Below are 21,480 nucleotides of genomic sequence, written 5' to 3' on the forward strand. Positions count from 1 at the left end.
ATCATCCAGTCTATATTAGCAGCAGACACAGTACGGTAGTCCACGGCTGTAGCTACCTCTGTGTCGGCAGTCGCTCGTCCATCCATAAGTATACTAGTATCCATCCATCTCCATTGTTTACCTGAGGTGCCTTTTAGTTGTGCCTATTAAAATATGGAGAACAAAAATGTTGAGGTTCCAAAATTAGGGAAAGATCAAGATCCACTTCCACCTCGTGCTGAAGCTGCTGCCACTAGTCATGGCCGAGACGATGAAATGCCAGCAACGTCGTCTGCCAAGGCCGATGCCCAATGTCATAGTACAGAGCATGTAAAATCCAAAACACCAAATATCAGTAAAAAAAGGACTCCAAAATCTAAAATAAAATTGTCGGAGGAGAAGCGTAAACTTGCCAATATGCCATTTACCACACGGAGTGGCAAGGAACGGCTGAGGCCCTGGCCTATGTTCATGGCTAGTGGTTCAGCTTCACATGAGGATGGAAGCACTCAGCCTCTCGCTAGAAAAATGAAAAGTCTCAAGCTGGCAAAAGCACCGCAAAGAACTGTGCGTTCTTCGAAATCCCAAATCCACAAGGAGAGTCCAATTGTGTCGGTTGCGATGCCTGACCTTCCCAAAACTGGACGTGAAGAGCATGCGCCTTCCACCATTTGCACGCCCCCTGCAAGTGCTGGAAGGAGCACCCGCAGTCCAGTTCCTGATAGTCAGATTGAAGATGTCAGTGTTGAAGTACACCAGGATGAGGAGGATATGGGTGTTGCTGGCGCTGGGGAGGAAATTGACAAGGAGGATTCTGATGGTGAGGTGGTTTGTTTAAGTCAGGCACCCGGGGAGACACCTGTTGTCCGTGGGAGGAATAGGGCCGTTGACATGCCTGGTGAAAATACCCAAAAAATCAGCTCTTCGGTGTGGAAGTATTTCAACAGAAATGCGGACAACATTTGTCAAGCCGTGTGTTGCCTTTGTCAAGCTGTAATAAGTAGGGGTAAGGACGTTAACCACCTCGGAACATCCTCCCTTATACGTCACCTGCAGCGCATTCATAATAAGTCAGTGACAAGTTCAAAAACTTTGGGCGACAGCGGAAGCAGTCCACTGACCAGTAAATCCCTTCCTCTTGTAACCAAGCTCACGCAAACCACCCCACCAACTCCCTCAGTGTCAATTTCCTCCTTCCCCAGGAATGCCAATAGTCCTGCAGGCCATGTCACTGGCAATTCTGACGAGTCCTCTCCTGCCTGGGATTCCTCCGATGCATCCTTGCGTGTAACGCCTACTGCTGCTGGCGCTGCTGTTGTTGCTGCTGGGAGTCGATGGTCATCCCAGAGGGGAAGTCGTAAGCCCACTTTTACTACTTCCACCAAGCAATTGACTGTCCAACAGTCCTTTGCGAGGAAGATGAAATATCACAGCAGTCATCCTGTTGCAAAGCGGATAACTGAGGCCTTGACAACTATGTTGGTGTTAGACGTGCGTCCGGTATCTGCCGTTAGTTCACAGGGAACTAGACAATTTCTTGAGGTAGTGTGCCCCCGTTACCAAATACCATCTAGGTTCCACTTCTCTAGGCAGGCGATACCGAGAATGTACACGGACGTCAGAAAAAGACTCACCAGTGTCCTAAAAAATGCAGTTGTACCCAATGTCCACTTAACCACGGACATGTGGACAAGTGGAGCAGGGCAGGGTCAGGACTATATGACTGTGACAGCCCACTGGGTAGATGTATGGACTCCCGCCGCAAGAACAGCAGCGGCGGCACCAGTAGCAGCATCTCGCAAACGCCAACTCTTTCCTAGGCAGGCTACGCTTTGTATCACCGGTTTCCAGAATACGCACACAGCTGAAAACCTCTTACGGCAACTGAGGAAGATCATCGCGGAATGGCTTACCCCAATTGGACTCTCCTGTGGATTTGTGGCATCGGACAACGCCAGCAATATTGTGTGTGCATTAAATATGGGCAAATTCCAGCACGTCCCATGTTTTGCACATACCTTGAATTTGGTGGTGCAGAATTTTTTTAAAAACGACAGGGGCGTGCAAGAGATGCTGTCGGTGGCCAGAAGAATTGCGGGACACTTTCGGCGTACAGGCACCACGTACAGAAGACTGGAGCAACACCAAAAACGCCTGAACCTGCCCTGCCATCATCTGAAGCAAGAAGTGGTAACGAGGTGGAATTCAACCCTCTATATGCTTCAGAGGTTGGAGGAGCAGCAAAAGGCCATTCAAGCCTATACAATTGAGCACGATATAGGAGGTGGAATGTACCTGTCTCAAGCGCAGTGGAGAATGATTTCAACGTTGTGCAAGGTTCTGCAACCTTTTGAACTTGCCACACGTGAAGTCAGTTCAGACACTGCCAGCCTGAGTCAGGTCATTCCCCTCATCAGGCTTTTGCAGAAGAAGCTGGAGGCATTGAAGGAGGAGCTAAAAGGGAGCGATTCCGCTAGGCATGTGGGACTTGTGGATGGAGCCCTTAATTCGCTTAACAAGGATTCACGGGTGGTCAATCTGTTGAAATCAGAGCACTACATTTTGGCCACCGTGCTCGATCATAGATTTAAAACCTACCTTGGATCTCTCTTTCCGGCAGACACAAGTCTGCTGGGGTTCAAAGACCTGCTGGTGACAAAATTGTCAAGTCAAGCGGAACGCGACCTGTCAACATCTCCTCCTTCACATTCTCCCGCAACTGGGGGTGCGAGGAAAAGGCTCAGAATTCCGAGCCCACCCGCTGGCGGTGATGCAGGGCAGTCTGGAGCGACTGCTGATGCTGACATCTGGTCCGGACTGAAGGACCTGACAACGATTACGGACATGTCGTCTACTGTCATTGTATATGATTCTCTCACCATTGAAAGAATGGTGGAGGATTATATGAGTGACCGCATCCAAGTAGGCACGTCAGACAGTCCGTACTTATACTGGCAGGAAAAAGAGGCAATTTGGAGGCCCTTGCACAAACTGGCTTTATTCTACCTAAGTTGCCCTCCCACAAGTGTGTACTCCGAAAGAGTGTTTAGTGCCGCCGCTCACCTTGTCAGCAATCGGCGTACGAGGTTACTTCCAGAAAATGTGGAGAAGATGATGTTCATTAAAATGAATTATAATCAATTCCTCCGTGGAGACATTGACCAGCAGCAATTGCCTCCACAAAGTACACAGGGAGCTGAGATGGTGGATTCCAGTGGGGACGAATTGATAATCTGTGAGGAGCGGGATGTACACGGTAATATATCGGAGGATGATGATGAGGTGGACATCTTGCCTCTGTAGAGCCAGTTTGTGCAAGGAGAGATTAATTGCTTCTTTTTCGGTGGGGGTCCAAACCAACCCGTCATTTCAGTCACAGTCGTGTGGCAGACCCTGTCACTGAAATGATGGGTTGGTTAAAGTGTGCATGTCCTGTTTATACAACATAAGGGTGGGTGGGAGGGCCCAAGGACAATTCCATCTTGCACCTCTTTTTTCTTTCATTTTTATTTGCGTCATGTGCTGTTTGGGGAGTGTTTTTTGGAAGGGCCATCCTGCGTGACACTGCAGTGCCACTCCTAGATGCAAATTTTAAAAGAAAAGAAATACCGTGAGGTATTTATACTCCTGGGCGCTTGATGCGAGGTTCACCACAGCAGCTGTATATATATAGGGGTTGGTCAGACCCCTAACGGTATAAACAATAAACAATAAGGATAATAGCGCTTAATGGTCACAAATGCAAAGGTGTGTCACAGTTAAATCACAATTTATTATAGGATAAAATGTATAAGAGCAATGCACATTAGTGGTTAATACCACTTAAAAACACTTAAATGAAAGAGGTTGTATAACTCCCAAAGGTGTGATGTCCTATTGGAAAAATTGCAAAAATGGACCTGTTCCTATGAAAGTCCCCTTGGTTAATAGGATATGTGTCCTATTCGTGGATAGAATAATTACCACCAACGTGTCTCGAGGCAATTAGGCGAAACTGCGTCCGCAAGATGCTGTTCCTCGGCGGGTGGTGAGTGATGTTTTACCACGATGAGATAGGAATGTTCTTATATCCAAATGGAAATATCCAACAGGGGCTTGGTCCAGGTCCAAAGGTTCCAGAAGGTGTGGGAGTATATATCAGTCAAGCAGGTCTCACCAACGCGTTTCGTTGCATTTAAGCAACTTTTTCAAGGTGTTGAAAGTCCTGCTGGGTGGCAGTTTATATACCCATACCAATATGGTTGCTCATTAGCATGTGTGATTGATTGTGACCACCTATTAGCATTAAATGACCAAATAATGACAGACATCGGAGGTGTATTATATTAAAATCAAAAATTATATAAATTCATACATTTTATAAATCATTATGTGTAAAACTACAAAAACTTTATTTAATAAAAACTTTATTTAATAAAAACCAGTCACATGACCATTGATGGATAAATCGGATAAGACTTGTATAAAACCTGGATTGGTATTTAATGATTCATATATTGAGAGTATCAATAGGAGATGGAATACATTCCACACTTTCTGATTAACATTAGAGCTCAGAAGGCATCCCTCTCCGCTCGAAATCCCGCGAGAGGTGAGCCAGAGGCGTGGTGATGGAATAACAGGGCCACAGCCAATGAACTGCCTATGCGTATCGACGCGAACGCTACGTGGATTACGTCGCGTCATCCGTATGTGCGTCTGGGAACAATGTTTATCTTAATTGTCATGGTGATGTAATGACATCACCAGCGTGCTGTCGGGAATGATACCGCGAGAGTTGGTAACTGCGGGTTCCCGGAAGTCACGCTACTGATGCATAGACTTTTCCAGAGGTTGTCATGGCGACGGTAAATCCCGAGCGTCGCCAGGACGACCAACTAGTTGTCATCCATTGCCATGGCGACGGAATCAACAAGCGTCACCATAACACCTATTTAACTGTACTGGATTGTTACATTAATATGGTGGTATTAAGTTGAATCGATCCTCCAAAGTACAGTGGCTGGTTGGTATTAAGGCACACATTATTACACCTAGCAAGGAACTGCATATAGAGTGTCTCACAAAAAAATCATTATAAAGCAAAATACAATCTCGAACAATTATTATTATTGTCACCACTGGGATATTTTCCTATTATGCTTTCAACAAATTATTCTCTACTAATATGACACCTATATATGCTTTGTAATCTAATAAACAGCAAGATTCATAAGTGTCTATATATAAGAGTATAAGAAATATATTAAATATAACATATCAAATGAGCATGATATATAATTACATGAAAAAAACAAACAAACAAAAGACACTCATTTCTGGTGACTGATCTCTATAAGGAACATAAATTTTCATGGGCTTCACATATACATTAGTCATTGACACCGAGAACTATTCATGTTTGTATTTAATACTTTAAGGTAGGATTAAAGGAAAGGGCAATAAACCAGAGGGAATATAGGGGATGGGGTATTTATTTTTAAATAGAATTAGTCAAAAAAAGAGAGAGTGAAAAGAGAATAAAAAAAATAGAATAAAAAATAAATAAAAAAAAAATAATAATAAAAGGGGCATTCGATGGAATCAATATCACAGTATGGAATTGAGCTCCACCGCCTCATTCAATCCAGAAGGATGAATCGTATTTAACCTATACATCCAATATAGTTCTTGTTTGCAAAGTGTTTTATAACGGTCCCCTCCTCTCTTAGTCATTACAATATGTTCAATTGCTATTAAGCCAAGAGAACTGGGGTCACCATCATGTACATCCCTAAAATGTCGAGAGACACTATGGGTAGGTAATTTATTAATGATATTGCGGCGATGTTCCATGAAACGGACCTTAATGCTCCGAGTAGTGCGTCCTACATACTTCTGGTCACAGCCACAAGTAAGGAGATAAATTATATAGCTAGTATCGCAGTTCATAAAACTAGCTAGACTGTATTTCTCTCCATTTTCAACGGTAATGTGAGAGGTTCTTCTAGGGATATATTTGCATGTTGTGCATTTAGTAGCCCCACAACGATGAAAACCATTTGGTCTACAAGGAAGCCAATTATCTTGTGTTGCACCCCCTTGCGTAGATATAGGTATTGCTTTCAAAAGGCTAGGTGCAAGGATATTCTTAAACGAACGGTTCTTCTTAAAAATAAATTTGGGTTTTGAAGGTAAATGTGTCCTAAGTATATTGTCTTGTTTTAATATACCATAATTTTTTGAAATTATTTTCTTAATTTGCATGCTATCCCTATTATATGTGGATATAAAGGCCAAATTATCCTGTTGATCATTAGAAAATTCAGATCTGGTCTTATTATTGTGTGTATTTTTGTGTAAACTTCTATTTTTCTTTTGATTTATATTGTCATTTTCAGCATTTGGTTCTCGTAAACAAAGAAGAGTGTCCCTATCTAGATCTGCCACTTCTCTCATAGTTCTCTCTAGGGGAGATCGTGGATAGCCTCTTAGAGTGAATGCTTCCACCATGGATTCTGCTTGTTCCATGTATTTGGCCCTATCTGTGCAGTTTCGCCGAAGGCGTAGAAACTGGCCTTTGGGAATGTTTCTCTTCCATGGGGGATAGTGGGCACTGCGGTAGTGCAGGTAGGAGTTGGTAGAAACCTCCTTAATGTAATTTGAAGTATGAATTCTGCCTTCCCTGGCTTCTAGAGTTATGTCCAAAAAATTGATAGTTAAGGGGTGATATAAATGTGTGAACTGTAAATTAAAGTGATTAGAGTTGAGACTGGAAACAAATAATTGTGCTGAAGTGTAATCCCCATCCCAAATAATAAAAAGATCATCAATATAGCGGCCATAGAGGACCAGATTCGCGCCAAAGTCCCCGCCCCACACATGGATGTCTTCAAACACACCCATGTATAGGTTTGCGTAGCTAGGCGCAAATCTGGTCCCCATGGCCGTACCCATCACCTGTAAATAATACTTGTCCAAAAATAAAAAGTAGTTGTGTTGGAGAATAAAAGAAATAGCGTCCAACAGAAAGATCCTGTGTCTCACTGTGAGGTCACCATCAGCCTGTAATCTGGTAGCTATAGCCTCACGACCCAAGTCGTGTGGGATGTTGGTATATAGGCTTTGTACATCAAGGGTCATAAAGGCATATGTCTCTTTCCATACAAAGCCCTGTAACAATTGGAGAAAATGTGTAGTGTCTTTGATGTGTGACCTCAAAGTCGAGACACGGGGTTGTAAGAAGGAATCAACATAAAATGATAAATTAGAAGAAAGAGAGCCTATACCAGAAATAATGGGACGCCCAGGAGGTGAAACAAGTGACTTGTGTATTTTGGGGAGGTGATAATAAATTGGAACTGTGGGGTATTTAATAAACAAAAAATTAAATTCATCTTTAGAGATAACTCCATCAGCCAGGGCGTCATCTAAGAGATGTTGTAATTCTCTCAGGTAGTTTGACGTCGGATCATTAATTAACTTTTTATAGAATTCTTTATTCTCCAATTGTCTATTGGCTTCAACAATATAATCCCTCCTATCCTGCACAACCAAACCTCCCCCTTGTCAGCCTCCTTAAAGATCAAAGAGGTTTCTTTGGTGAGATTCTGCAAAGCTTTGCGTTCCCATTTGTTAAGGTTCATCCTAGATTTTTTGTTTTTTGACTTCCCTTGTTGGCATAGTTGGTTTAGATCCTCTAGAGTAGTTTTATAGAAACATTCTATCATATTGCTCTTGTATGTGAGAGGATAGAACTCTGATTTGCGTCTAAACACACTCCTGTTTATATCAAACACTTTGTTAGGGGTGTCAATGGTGGCATTGGGATTTTCATCAAGTAATTGTTGTAAAATGTGGAGGGCTGGGTCATCACCCGAATCCAAGGCGATGGCCAATCCCTCCTCACTATGTCTGTGCATGTTGCGCTGTATGAAATAGCGCTTCCTGCACAGGGTACGAACAAAGCGATTGAGTTCTGCAAAAAGGTTGAACATATTGGGGGTACTAGTGGGTGCATAACTTAGGCCCTTCGTTAGTAATGATTTCTCAGTTGTAGTAAGTTTCCTTGTAGATAAGTCAAAAATGTTGGTGGGGGCTTTAGTTTTAGTTACTAGTCCCACCCTCTTGGCTGTCTCCTTTTTCCCCCCTCTGCACCCTCGAAACTTCTTGATCTTCTTCTTTTTGGTGTTTGTGCTCCCCAGTTGTTTCTGGGGGATGGCCCTCGTCTTTTTTCCTGTCTCAGAGACAGGAAAAAAGTTCTTTAGAGATTTAGCTAATTTGAAAGATAGGAAAAGTAAAGATGTTATTACGTCTGAAAAACAGGCGGCAATAAACCAAGTAGGTAGTAGGTAGATCTGAGGAAATAACTCCAAAATCAAGGAGGCCTTTTAAAGATAGAAATATAGAGACAGAATGGCGACAAGTGGAACAACGAAAAAATGGATTTAGGAATGATAGAGGGGGAAGACATTTTAGACAACAAAGTAATTTTGGGAGACCCTATCACTATGAGAAGAGAAACTCAAATGATAGTTGGTCGAATAACAGATATCAAACTAATGATTATTCATCCCAACAGGAATTTGGGATACCTGTTGGTAGGAATCGGTTTGAGAACATGAATGTAAATAGAGAACAGGTACCCCATTTTTTAGACCAGGACCAGAGGAGGGGGAGGAGGTGGTAAAGGAGGCGAGAAAGACTAAGAAAACTAGGAGGGGAAAGAGAGGTTTAGGGAAGAAGAGAAAGAGAGTTAAACAAGTGACCTTGCCTATAAATAATTCCACTACAAAAATCTTTAACCTCAGCAAAAGACAACTGAGCAAAGATGAGGAAAATGTATTGAAAAAGGGGCTAAAATTCTCCCCAACAAGTCGGGTCGACCCCTTTGATTTCTTTGTTGATATCAATAAATATATCAGAAAGCTCACAGTTAAAAGGTTCTTTCTAAGTAAAGATGGTAAAGAATGTGAAGTGGAGGGAGAAATAAGTACCACTAAATTCAAACCCAAGTCGACTTTTTATCCGTCACACCAGAAAGGTTGTTATATAGAGTGTTTTGGAAAACTAGTAAATAACGAAGTACAGGAACTCATGAAAAAGAAAAGGAAATTTAAATGTAATTTGACCAAAAAAGAGTTTTTAGCATTAAAATCGTTGAGAGATGATGAGAGTTTAATAATTAAACCAGCAGATAAAGGGGGAGGAGTGGTCCTAATGGACAGGGAACATTATGTTGAAGGAATTATGCAACAATTAGAGGATGGTAAGACATATCGAAAGCTAAAATTAGATCCAACAACAAGAATAATAAAAGAATTAAAAACTCTAACAGAAGAGGCATTGAAAAGTGGGGTTTTGACTAAATCTGAGGTAGAATTTATTAACATTCCCTCCCCAACGGTACCAACCTTTTATACCCTACCGAAGATCCACAAGGATCCCCAAAATCCACCGGGACGGCCTATAGTGGCAGGAACAAATAGCATAACTTCTAACTTGTCGGCGGTTGTCGACTCATTTCTTCAACCTCTGGTGAGACTGACAAACTCTTTCCTTAAAGATACAAATGATGTCCTGCAGGCACTTGAGGAAATACAATGGGGAGAGAATTTTATTTTGATAAGTGCAGATGTCTCTACACTGTATACAATAATAGAGATGGATAAGGGTTTGGAAGCGGTTTCCTTCTTCCTAGATAAATCGGAACTCTCAGAGGAGAAAAGGACATTTGTTTTAAAAAGTATAAAATTCATTTTAATTAACAACTATTTTTATTTTGATGGTTTTTATTATCTACAAGTGCTAGGCACCGCCATGGGCACCAGATTCGCCCCCAGTTATGCCAATTTATTCATGGCATATTGGGAAACCATGAAGGTATGGCATCATGGTCAGCTGGGGGCGGGTCTGGTGACCTGGCGTCGTTTTATAGATGACATTTTATTCATATGGAACGGAACATCTGAAGAATTAGAAGAATTCTGTAATAATCTTAATACAAATGATTTTAATGTGAAGCTCACCTTTTCAATAAGTAAAATGACCATTACATTTTTAGATTTGTGTATTTATGTGAAAGATAATATCCTCCTCACCAAACTATACAGGAAAGATACAGATTCGAATAGTTTTATTGAGAGAAGTAGCCTACACCATAAAAACTGGTTAGACGGAATACCATATGGTCAATTTCTAAGGGTGAAACGTAATTGCACAGAACCAACTGTATGCGACCAGCAAATAATTGAGATGAGTGAAAGATTCCTTGATAAAGGGTATAAGAAGGAGGAAATTATGGCCTCTAAAATACGTGTGGAATCTATTGATAGACAACAGTTGTTAAAAGGCAACAATAAAAAGGATAAAGTTACGGGGAGTCAATTACAAAAGTGGAATTTTATTAGTAATTATGGGGTCCAACATAAAGAAATCGAATCCATTTTTAAAAAACATTGGAAAATATTAAAAGAGGACCCGGTCTTGGGGAAGGAAATACCCGATAGACCTTGTTTTACTTATCGCAGGGCCAAGAGTTTAAAAGACAAACTGGTACACAGTGCGCTTAATGTGACTAAACGCACAAGCACTAGGAGTCACGGGTTTCATAGATGTGGGATGTGCACTATGTGTCGTTTAGTCAAAGGTCCGAGCAAACAAAAGGATTTTGAAGTAAATGGGGAAAAATTCACTATCTCTAACTTTATAACGTGCAATACTAAAAACGTGGTGTATATCTTATCCTGTACTTGTGATCTGTTTTATGTCGGCAAGACGAGTAGAAATCTCAAGACTCGTCTTGCTGAACATACTTACAATATTAGAAAGGGGTTGGAAACGCATACAGTATCTATGCACTTTAAAACTATGCATCAGTGTAACCCCAAGCACCTTAAAATGTTTATCGGTATCCAGGCAATTACCCCAAATTGGAGAAATCGTGATGTTGAGAATAGTCTGGCTAAATCAGAGATGAAATGGATTTTTAAACTAAATTCTTTAATCCCCAATGGTCTTAATTCAGATTTTGAGCTAAAATGGTTTTTATAAATATGAGTTTGTTTTAATTTTGGGTACCTGTCGTCATGCACTTTATGGACTCTATCTTAAGACTTGGACACTTTATTTTTACCAATGGACACTCTGAAGAACATTCATGGAGCTAAAGAGGATGGATCCCTGCATATATGGATCAATTTCGCCATGTGGAGCGCTCTGTGGAACGCAGGAGGCGAATTTCCGGCGGGAAAACGAGTGGAACGCATTGTGGAACGCATAACGGTCACTTCCGGTTTCGTCCGGAAGTACCGCGAACGTCATTTCCGGCGGAAAAGGAGATCGAGAATCACTGTGGCGGGACTGTATGCCACAGCTGACACTTATGAGGACATTAAGTGAGGGTATATAAGAGGGAGACTTTTAACCAGCCACCATGCCTCTGATGAAGGACTGAGGTCCGAAAAGCTTCAGGCGTGGTGACTGGTGTTCTTAGGACTATTCCTGGCTGTGACAGTTTCCTGCAAGTGGGTTCAGTGTATCCGGACCATTGATCCACATCACCCCATCTGAGACCTGGGAGGGTAACTTCACGAATGCCTGGCAAATGTCCTAACCCACAATAGTGGTTACATGCTGTTTATCTATATTGTTTTTTGTGAGTGCAAATTTTATTAAAACATCAATTTAACTTTGCATTCGACTGTACTTGCACTATTTTGCTTATCTTTCAAAATTTAAAGGCAACATCTATTTCTGTGGTGGAGCTATATATGGGAGGATAAGAGGATTTGTCCTTATCAAATACCCCCTTCTGCACGGTGCCCTGACCATCCTGGGAGGAATATTGGAATAGAGATTGAATATTTCCAACATATCATTTGATGTAAGATATTTTGATCTGTTAAGAACATGTGTGATTAGCGCATTAGTACCCCCAATATGTTCAACCTTTTTGCAGAACTCAATCGCTTTGTTCGTACCCTGTGCAGGAAGCGCTATTTCATACAGCGCAACATGCACAGACATAGTGAGGAGGGATTGGCCATCGCCTTGGATTCGGGTGATGACCCAGCCCTCCACATTTTACAACAATTACTTGATGAAAATCCCAATGCCACCATTGACACCCCTAACAAAGTGTTTGATATAAACAGGAGTGTGTTTAGACGCAAATCAGAGTTCTATCCTCTCACATACAAGAGCAATATGATAGAATGTTTCTATAAAACTACTCTAGAGGATCTAAACCAACTATGCCAACAAGGGAAGTCAAAAAACAAAAAATCTAGGATGAACCTTAACAAATGGGAACGCAAAGCTTTGCAGAATCTCACCAAAGATACCTCTTTGATCTTTAAGGAGGCTGACAAGGGGGAGGTTTGGTTGTGCAGGATAGGAGGGATTATATTGTTGAAGCCAATAGACAATTGGAGAATAAAGAATTCTATAAAAAGTTAATTAATGATCCGACGTCAAACTACCTGAGAGAATTACAACATCTCTTAGATGACGCCCTGGCTGATGGAGTTATCTCTAAAGATGAATTTAATTTTTTGTTTATTAAATACCCCACAGTTCCAATTTATTATCACCTCCCCAAAATACACAAGTCACTTGTTTCACCTCCTGGGCGTACCATTATTTCTGGTATAGGCTCTCTTTCTTCTAATTTATCATTTTATGTTGATTCCTTCTTACAACCCCGTGTCTCGACTTTGAGGTCACACATCAAAGACACTACACATTTTCTCCAATTGTTACAGGGCTTTGTATGGAAAGAGACATATGCCTTTATGACCCTTGATGTACAAAGCCTATATACCAACATCCCACACGACTTGGGTCGTGAGGCTATAGCTACCAGATTACAGGCTGATGGTGACCTCACAGTGAGACACAGGATCTTTCTGTTGGACGCTATTTCTTTTATTCTCCAACACAACTACTTTTTATTTTTGGACAAGTATTATTTACAGGTGATGGGTACGGCCATGGGGACCAGATTTGCGCCTAGCTACGCAAACCTATACATGGGTGTGTTTGAAGACATCCATGTGTGGGGCGGGGACTTTGGCGCGAATCTGGTCCTCTATGGCCGCTATATTGATGATCTTTTTATTATTTGGGATGGGGATTACACTTCAGCACAATTATTTGTTTCCAGTCTCAACTCTAATCACTTTAATTTACAGTTCACACATTTATATCACCCCTTATCTATCAATTTTTTGGACATAACTCTAGAAGCCAGGGAAGGCAGAATTCATACTTCAAATTACATTAAGGAGGTTTCTACCAACTCCTACCTGCACTACCGCAGTGCCCACTATCCCCCATGGAAGAGAAACATTCCCAAAGGCCAGTTTCTACGCCTTCGGCGAAACTGCACAGATAGGGCCAAATACATGGAACAAGCAGAATGCATGGTGGAAGCATTCACTCTAAGAGGCTATCCACGATCTCCCCTAGAGAGAACTATGAGAGAAGTGGCAGATCTAGATAGGGACACTCTTCTTTGTTTACGAGAACCAAATGCTGAAAATGACAATATAAATCAAAAGAAAAATAGAAGTTTACACAAAAATACACACAATAATAAGACCAGATCTGAATTTTCTAATGATCAACAGGATAATTTGGCCTTTATATCCACATATAATAGGGATAGCATGCAAATTAAGAAAATAATTTCAAAAAATTATGGTATATTAAAACAAGACAATATACTTAGGACACATTTACCTTCAAAACCCAAATTTATTTTTAAGAAGAACCGTTCGTTTAAGAATATCCTTGCACCTAGCCTTTTGAAAGCAATACCTATATCTACGCAAGGGGGTGCAACACAAGATAATTGGCTTCCTTGTAGACCAAATGGTTTTCATCGTTGTGGGGCTACTAAATGCACAACATGCAAATATATCCCTAGAAGAACCTCTCACATTACCGTTGAAAATGGAGAGAAATACAGTCTAGCTAGTTTTATGAACTGCGATACTAGCTATATAATTTATCTCCTTACTTGTGGCTGTGACCAGAAGTATGTAGGACGCACTACTCGGAGCATTAAGGTCCGTTTCATGGAACATCGCCGCAATATCATTAATAAATTACCTACCCATAGTGTCTCTCGACATTTTAGGGATGTACATGATGGTGACCCCAGTTCTCTTGGCTTAATAGCAATTGAACATATTGTAATGACTAAGAGAGGAGGGGACCGTTATAAAACACTTTGCAAACAAGAACTATATTGGATGTATAGGTTAAATACGATTCATCCTTCTGGATTGAATGAGGCGGTGGAGCTCAATTCCATACTGTGATATTGATTCCATCGAATGCCCCTTTTATTATTATTTTTTTTTTATTTTTTTTTTATTCTATTTTTTTTATTCTCTTTTCACTCTCTCTTTTTTTGACTAATTCTATTTAAAAATAAATACCCCATCCCCTATATTCCCTCTGGTTTATTGCCCTTTCCTTTAATCCTACCTTAAAGTATTAAATACAAACATGAATAGTTCTCGGTGTCAATGACTAATGTATATGTGAAGCCCATGAAAATTTATGTTCCTTATAGAGATCAGTCACCAGAAATGAGTGTCTTTTGTTTGTTTGTTTTTTTCATGTAATTATATATCATGCTCATTTGATATGTTATATTTAATATATTTCTTATACTCTTATATATAGACACTTATGAATCTTGCTGTTTATTAGATTACAAAGCATATATAGGTGTCATATTAGTAGAGAATAATTTGTTGAAAGCATAATAGGAAAATATCCCAGTGGTGACAATAATAATAATTGTTCGAGATTGTATTTTGCTTTATAATGATTTTTTTGTGAGACACTCTATATGCAGTTCCTTGCTAGGTGTAATAATGTGTGCCTTAATACCAACCAGCCACTGTACTTTGGAGGATCGATTCAACTTAATACCACCATATTAATGTAACAATCCAGTACAGTTAAATAGGTGTTATGGTGACGCTTGTTGATTCCGTCGCCATGGCAATGGATGACAACTAGTTGGTCGTCCTGGCGACGCTCGGGATTTACCGTCGCCATGACAACCTCTGGAAAAGTCTATGCATCAGTAGCGTGACTTCCGGGAACCCGCAGTTACCAACTCTCGCGGTATCATTCCCGACAGCACGCTGGTGATGTCATTACATCACCATGACAATTAAGATAAACATTGTTCCCAGACGCACATACGGATGACGCGACGTAATCCACGTAGCGTTCGCGTCGATACGCATAGGCAGTTCATTGGCTGTGGCCCTGTTATTCCATCACCACGCCTCTGGCTCACCTCTCGCGGGATTTCGAGCGGAGAGGGATGCCTTCTGAGCTCTAATGTTAATCAGAAAGTGTGGAATGTATTCCATCTCCTATTGATACTCTCAATATATGAATCATTAAATACCAATCCAGGTTTTATACAAGTCTTATCCGATTTATCCATCAATGGTCATGTGACTGGTTTTTATTAAATAAAGTTTTTATTAAATAAAGTTTTTGTAGTTTTACACATAATGATTTATAAAATGTATGAATTTATATAATTTTTGATTTTAATATAATACATTTAATGCTAATAGGTGGTCACAATCAATCACACATGCTAATGAGCAACCATATTGGTATGGGTATATAAACTGCCACCCAGCAGGACTTTCAACACCTTGAAAAAGTTGCTTAAATGCAACGAAACGCGTTGGTGAGACCTGCTTGACTGATATATACTCCCACACCTTCTGGAACCTTTGGACCTGGACCAAGCCCCTGTTGGATATTTCCATTTGGATATAAGAACATTCCTATCTCATCGTGGTAAAACATCACTCACCACCCGCCGAGGAACAGCATCTTGCGGACGCAGTTTCGCCTAATTGCCTCGAGACACGTTGGTGGTAATTATTCTATCCACGAATAGGACACATATCCTATTAACCAAGGGGACTTTCATAGGAACAGGTCCATTTTTGCAATTTTTCCAATAGGACATCACACCTTTGGGAGTTATACAACCTCTTTCATTTAAGTGTTTTTAAGTGGTATTAACCACTAATGTGCATTGCTCTTATACATTTTATCCTATAATAAATTGTGATTTAACTGTGACACACCTTTGCATTTGTGACCATTAAGCGCTATTATCCTTATTGTTTATTGTCCACTCCTAGATGGGCCAGGTGTTTGTGTCGGCCACTAGGGTCGCTTATCTTACTCACACAGCTACCTCATTGCGCCTCTTTTTTTCTTCTTTGCGTCATGTGCTGTTTGGGGAGTGTTTTTTGGAAGGGTCATCCTGCGTGACACTGCAGTGCCACTCCTAGATGGGCCAGGTGTTTGTTTCGGCCACTAGGGTCGCTTAGCTTACTCACACAGCTACCTCATTGCGCCTCTTTTTTTCTTCTTTGCGTCATGTGCTGTTTGGGGAGTGTTTTTTGGAAGGGCCATCCTGCGTGACACTGCAGTGCCACTCCTAGATGGGCCAGGTGTTTGTGTCGGCCACTAGGGTCGCTTATCTTACTCACACAGCTACCTCATTGCGCCTCTTTTTTTCTTCTTTGCGTCATGTGCTGTTTGGGGAGTGTTTTTTGGAAGGGCCATCCTGCGTGACACTGCAGTGCCACTCCTAGATGGGCCAGGTGTTTGTGTCGGCCACTAGGGTCGCTTAGCTTACTCACACAGCTTCCTCATTGCGCCTCTTTTTTTCTTCTTTGCGTCATGTGCTGTTTGGGGAGTGTTTTTTGGAAGGGCCATCCTGCGTGACACTGCAGTGCCACTCCTAGATGGGCCAGGTGTTTGTGTCGGCCACTAGGGTCGCTTAGCTTAGTCATCCAGCGACCTCGGTGCAAATTTTAGGACTAAAAATAATATTGTGAGGTGTGAGGTGTTCAGAATAGACTGAAAATGAGTGGAAATTATGGTTTTTGAGGTTAATAATACTTTGGGATCAAAATGACCCCCAAATTCTATGATTTAAGCTGTTTTTTAGTGTTTTTTGAAAAAAACACCCGAATCCATAACACACCCGAATCCGACAAAAAAAATTCGGTGAGGTTTTGCCAAAACGCGGTCGAACCCAAAACACGGCCGCGGAACCGAACCCAAAACCAAAACACAAAACCCGAAAAATTTCAAGTGCACATCTCTAATGTGCAGTATGGGTTCTGCAGCGTCGGTTGCACTACAGCTGCAGATGTCAAGTGATTGACAGTCTGCAGCCATTTGGGGGCAGCGATGACAGCCTTCTAGAAAACGGAGGTGTCGTCTCTATTTTGTGGGACTGCCTAGACCAGGGATTCCAACTTCTGATGGAGATTTCTTGGCCTTTTGGAAGAAGCTACAGCAGCCGGCCTGTGTGACCTCATGGGTACTCTCAGACAGCCAGTGGTGTCGCAAGTGATCCGATGTTGCACCCTCGGACGCAGCAATGGATCACAAATGCGTGCAGGAAAGGGGTCATTCTGAGTTGATCGCACGTAGCAACTTTTTGCTGTTCGTGCGATCAACTAGACCCTGCCTATGGGGGGAGTGTATTTTAGCATAGCAGGGCTGCGATCACTTGTGCAGCCCTGCTATGCTAAAAAAGTTTTCTGTGAAACAAGACTAGCCCTGCAGTTACTTCCCCTGTGCGATGGATCCAGCAATGAAGGTCCCAGGATTGATGTCAGACATCCGCCCTCCAAACGCATGGACACACCTGCGTTCGCTGCTCCACTCCTGACGCCCCAGAACACCTTCCGCCTGTCACTGTTCTTGCGATCGCGGCAACGATCACTTTCGTCGTTATTCCTGTTGTTACCCAGTGACGGCTATCGCTGGGCAACCATGTGCATGCGCATTGTGGCCGGCGCAAATGCGCAGAACCGACCTGTTCGCACTGCTGCGACAAACAGCAGTGTGCGAACGGGTCGGAATGACCCCCGAAGTGTCTACTTATATAAGGATGCCTCCTGCTGCATTACCATATCTGTGCATCGCTGCTGCGTACTAGGATACTCGCTCCAACCACATCTGAGTCAGGCCCACTGTCCGCACTGTGCTGGGATTCTTTTTAATAGGCCAGACATAACAACACTGAACACTGCAACATTTGCATTTTTCACTTTGTTTTGTCCACTCTAATAAAACGATCTCGGCCTATTTGAGATGTGCATCTGATGTCATTTTCCATATACAGTACATCGTCACAAAACAGCATTTTATCAGTGGGACATATTTTTTTATGTTTGCATACTATATGTCCCTACAGAGATGCCGCCCCCTAAACCTGTGACATCATGCACTGGGTAGCTCCACAGACTGCATGGTGCCTTCCCCAAAGCATCCCTTGGACGCTCCAGGCGGCTCTGCAGTAGTGCTACAGGATGCAGGGTGCCATACCAGGAACACTGCAAGCCACATGCAGGTGCCGTGAGGCAGCAATGGTGCCAACGCCAGGGGCCTGCGCCCTGAGTAATGGCACCATTCGCACACCCCTCATTACAGCCCAGCAGCGATTAGAAGTAGCAGAGCATTGAATACATCATCAGAATAGATATTCAGACTATAAGCCCAAACACAAAGGAACAAGAAGACAAACAGAAGAAACACAGGATGTGGTTTAACAGAGGAAGTTTGAGTTATTCACTATATATAACAAAACACAATGCCTTACAGGCTCAGACATGCCAGGGGGTTTGTAGTAACAGATGTATAATAACAGATTCTAAAGTCCATATTCCATTATTATAAAAAAGTGCATACACCACCATCTGATGCATTGTTACCACATTAGTGCTGTGAAATTTTAGATGTGTATCATATTACTGTACCAAATGCTACAGGAGTATTGTAGAACAAAGAAAAAATAAAATTTTGGAATAAAAAGGAAAGATTGCAAATGCATGAGGTGATCCCCTACCATCAGCAGTGTAGTTAGGTGTTGTATTGTTTCTCACTCTGTAATATACAGTATTGTGCAAAAGTTTTAGGCAGTGGCTCCACAAGCCACTCGTCACAGAGGACAGTAAATCTCCATCCAACTACGGAGATCACTGGCCTTTTCCCTCCCCCTAAATGGCGGCAACACGCCTCCGTTTTCACAAACGGAGGCTGTCACCACCCCCGAAATGGCATCAAACTCTCTGCAATAGCTATGGGATCTGAATCACCCCTATTGTTCTGTTTATATACTACGTTATGATACACATACAGCATACCTCCCAACTTCTGTCCCGTATAAATAGGGACATGCCGCCTCGAAAAAAGGGGTGGAGCTTCGGGTAAATAGGGATGGGGCTTTGCGACACGGGATGGGGCCTATTGCCGCGACCCCGTTTTCGTCATTTTTGGGGCGTGTCCAGAGCTCCATGAGCTGCTGTACAGCCCCCGGCTCCCCTACTTGTGCTGATAGATGCCGTGTAATCACCGGCTGCTTTGCAAAGCACAGCAATGGTGATCACTACCTCTCCCAACTGCCCCCGCCCGCGGGACAGTGGGACAGTGTCCAATTAGCGGGAATGTCCTGCTGAAATCGGGACAGTTGGGAGGTATGCATACAGACTGAGGCTGAGAATTTAGAAATAGGTCTCTGTAGTGGTGTGATACGGGAACATGGCGGTTGGGATGCCGGGCACTTACATGACCGACACCAGCATCCTGACAATTAGAATACCGACAGGGAACGGGGTAATAAATTTAGCCCTCCCCTGCCCCCTACCCTACACAAAATGGAAAGCTGCTCAATCAGATTGTAATGTCACTCGGGTGCTAAAAGGGAGGGGTAATTCTGTGTAGGAAAAAACTATGTGTTCCCTAATGCACACCGAGTGAAAAATATTACTACATAATAGTCAGATAATACGGAGATCTTAGTTGTGTATATCTGCAGATATAGGGTTAAGCCCCCAGGCCGATCGACAAGGCTTCTCCGTCACTGGGGGTCCCTAATACTAGGTATGGGTCCGGGGTGCAGGACCTCACGATGTCGGCACAGGTCGGCCACCCCAGGTCAGCACACAGGTGAGAATTAATAGGGGTTAATAAGAAGCACAGAAGTGCTATGTAAGTGGTGTGATTAAAATAATATATACAAAGTGATAGGGAAAATCATAAGTGTTAATAAAGTGTTAGGGTGTGCCGACCTGAAGCAGCCCAGCCACACCGACACAGGGGCCACCTGCCTGGGTTGTTGGCTAGAGCTAAGACAGTGGGTATGGCAGCTAGGGGTCAGTCACAGGGGGTGGCAGCTAGTGTTAAGACTGTGGGAGGGGGGTGGCGGCTACAGCTAATCCCCCAGTCTAGTGCCGAAACTTAACTCCACCCCTCCGGGCCCTAACCCTGTCACCCCGATACTTATATTCGGGATGTCGGAAGTCAGCTTTCCACAGCCGGGATTCCGAGTGGTGTCGGGATTCCGGCGTTGGTCACATGACCGCCGGGATGCTGACCGCATCCCCTCTGTAATTGCCATACAATCGCCTCTGGTTTAAACCAAACTCTGTAATTAAATGTGCAACAGCATAAAGAGTATCAAAACACATATTTAACATGAAAGAACTGGGGCACAAACTTTAGACAAAGCAAGAACTGTTTGCCCAAACCAAATGATGCAGCGCTATACTGTATACTGATCACTGAGCAGTACCCTCTGACAAATCTTGTGGTTTTCATGGTGCTGTTTTTCACATGTTTGCATTATTTCATGCAGGAAGCAGGAAACTTGCTACTGAAGGGAAACCAGCAAATGACAGCCCACAATGTGTTAGATGGATCTTTATCTTCAAGCGAGTCCTTGCACACAGCGAGTGCTGATCAGAAGTCATCAGACACAGGTATGTCATTGTCTGACCCAGAATCATTCAACGCAGTGGAGCAATTCACATATCAATGCATTCTGCAAATACTTCATATTGCCTTGTGTATTATGTAGTGTTGCACTTAAGGGGAAAGCGTATCTTGTCATATGATTATGCTTGCATATGTATCTGTGCATGTATTTGCTGTGTGTGTGTGTATGTATGTATGTATATATATTAATACACACACGTATGCTTAGTGATAATTTGAGTCTTGTTTAATAATGTTGTGCATTGCAATTACTAAAAAGGTTCTGTAACCCATAGCAACTTAGCAGGTCTCAGTTTTCATCAATCTTGTGTCATTTAAACTTCTTGGAAGAACATGGCGTTCTCTACATTTTAATGTAATGCATTGTGTGAAATGTAATATTTCTATTTTGTGCCAATCATGATGATTTATTACTATATACATGGTAGATTTAAGAACTATATTTATATTTGAATGGAATAATTTGATCTACATAGTATGAATCAGCGTTATGGAGACCCGATACTTGATGCATGGTTACATTTAAATGCTCCTCCTAAATATTATATTATTTGTGAGTGGATGGAGCCAGGAAAGACCAATCTGGCATACAATAAACAAGCAATTCTTAACTCCATCTGTAATTAATAACTCCATCTGTAGTTCTGTGTAATTATGTATACATCA

The 21,480-nt window shown here is 42.1% G+C and overlaps 1 protein-coding gene across 5 annotated transcripts in view; it reads left to right on the forward strand.

Annotated features, from left to right (window-relative positions):
• Positions 1-21,480, forward strand: part of IL16 (interleukin 16) — a 208,729-nt gene that overhangs the window by 111,823 nt on the left and 75,426 nt on the right. For all 5 annotated transcript variants that reach the window (XM_063925927.1, XM_063925929.1, XM_063925928.1 and 2 more), the window contains one exon: positions 20,675-20,798. In XM_063925927.1, coding sequence (XP_063781997.1) covers positions 20,675-20,798 — 124 coding nt within the window. The remainder of the gene's footprint in view (positions 1-20,674; positions 20,799-21,480) is intronic.

The sequence above is a fragment of the Pseudophryne corroboree genome, chromosome 6, assembly GCF_028390025.1.
Source record: "Pseudophryne corroboree isolate aPseCor3 chromosome 6, aPseCor3.hap2, whole genome shotgun sequence".
Classification (NCBI taxonomy): Eukaryota; Metazoa; Chordata; class Amphibia; order Anura; family Myobatrachidae; genus Pseudophryne; species Pseudophryne corroboree.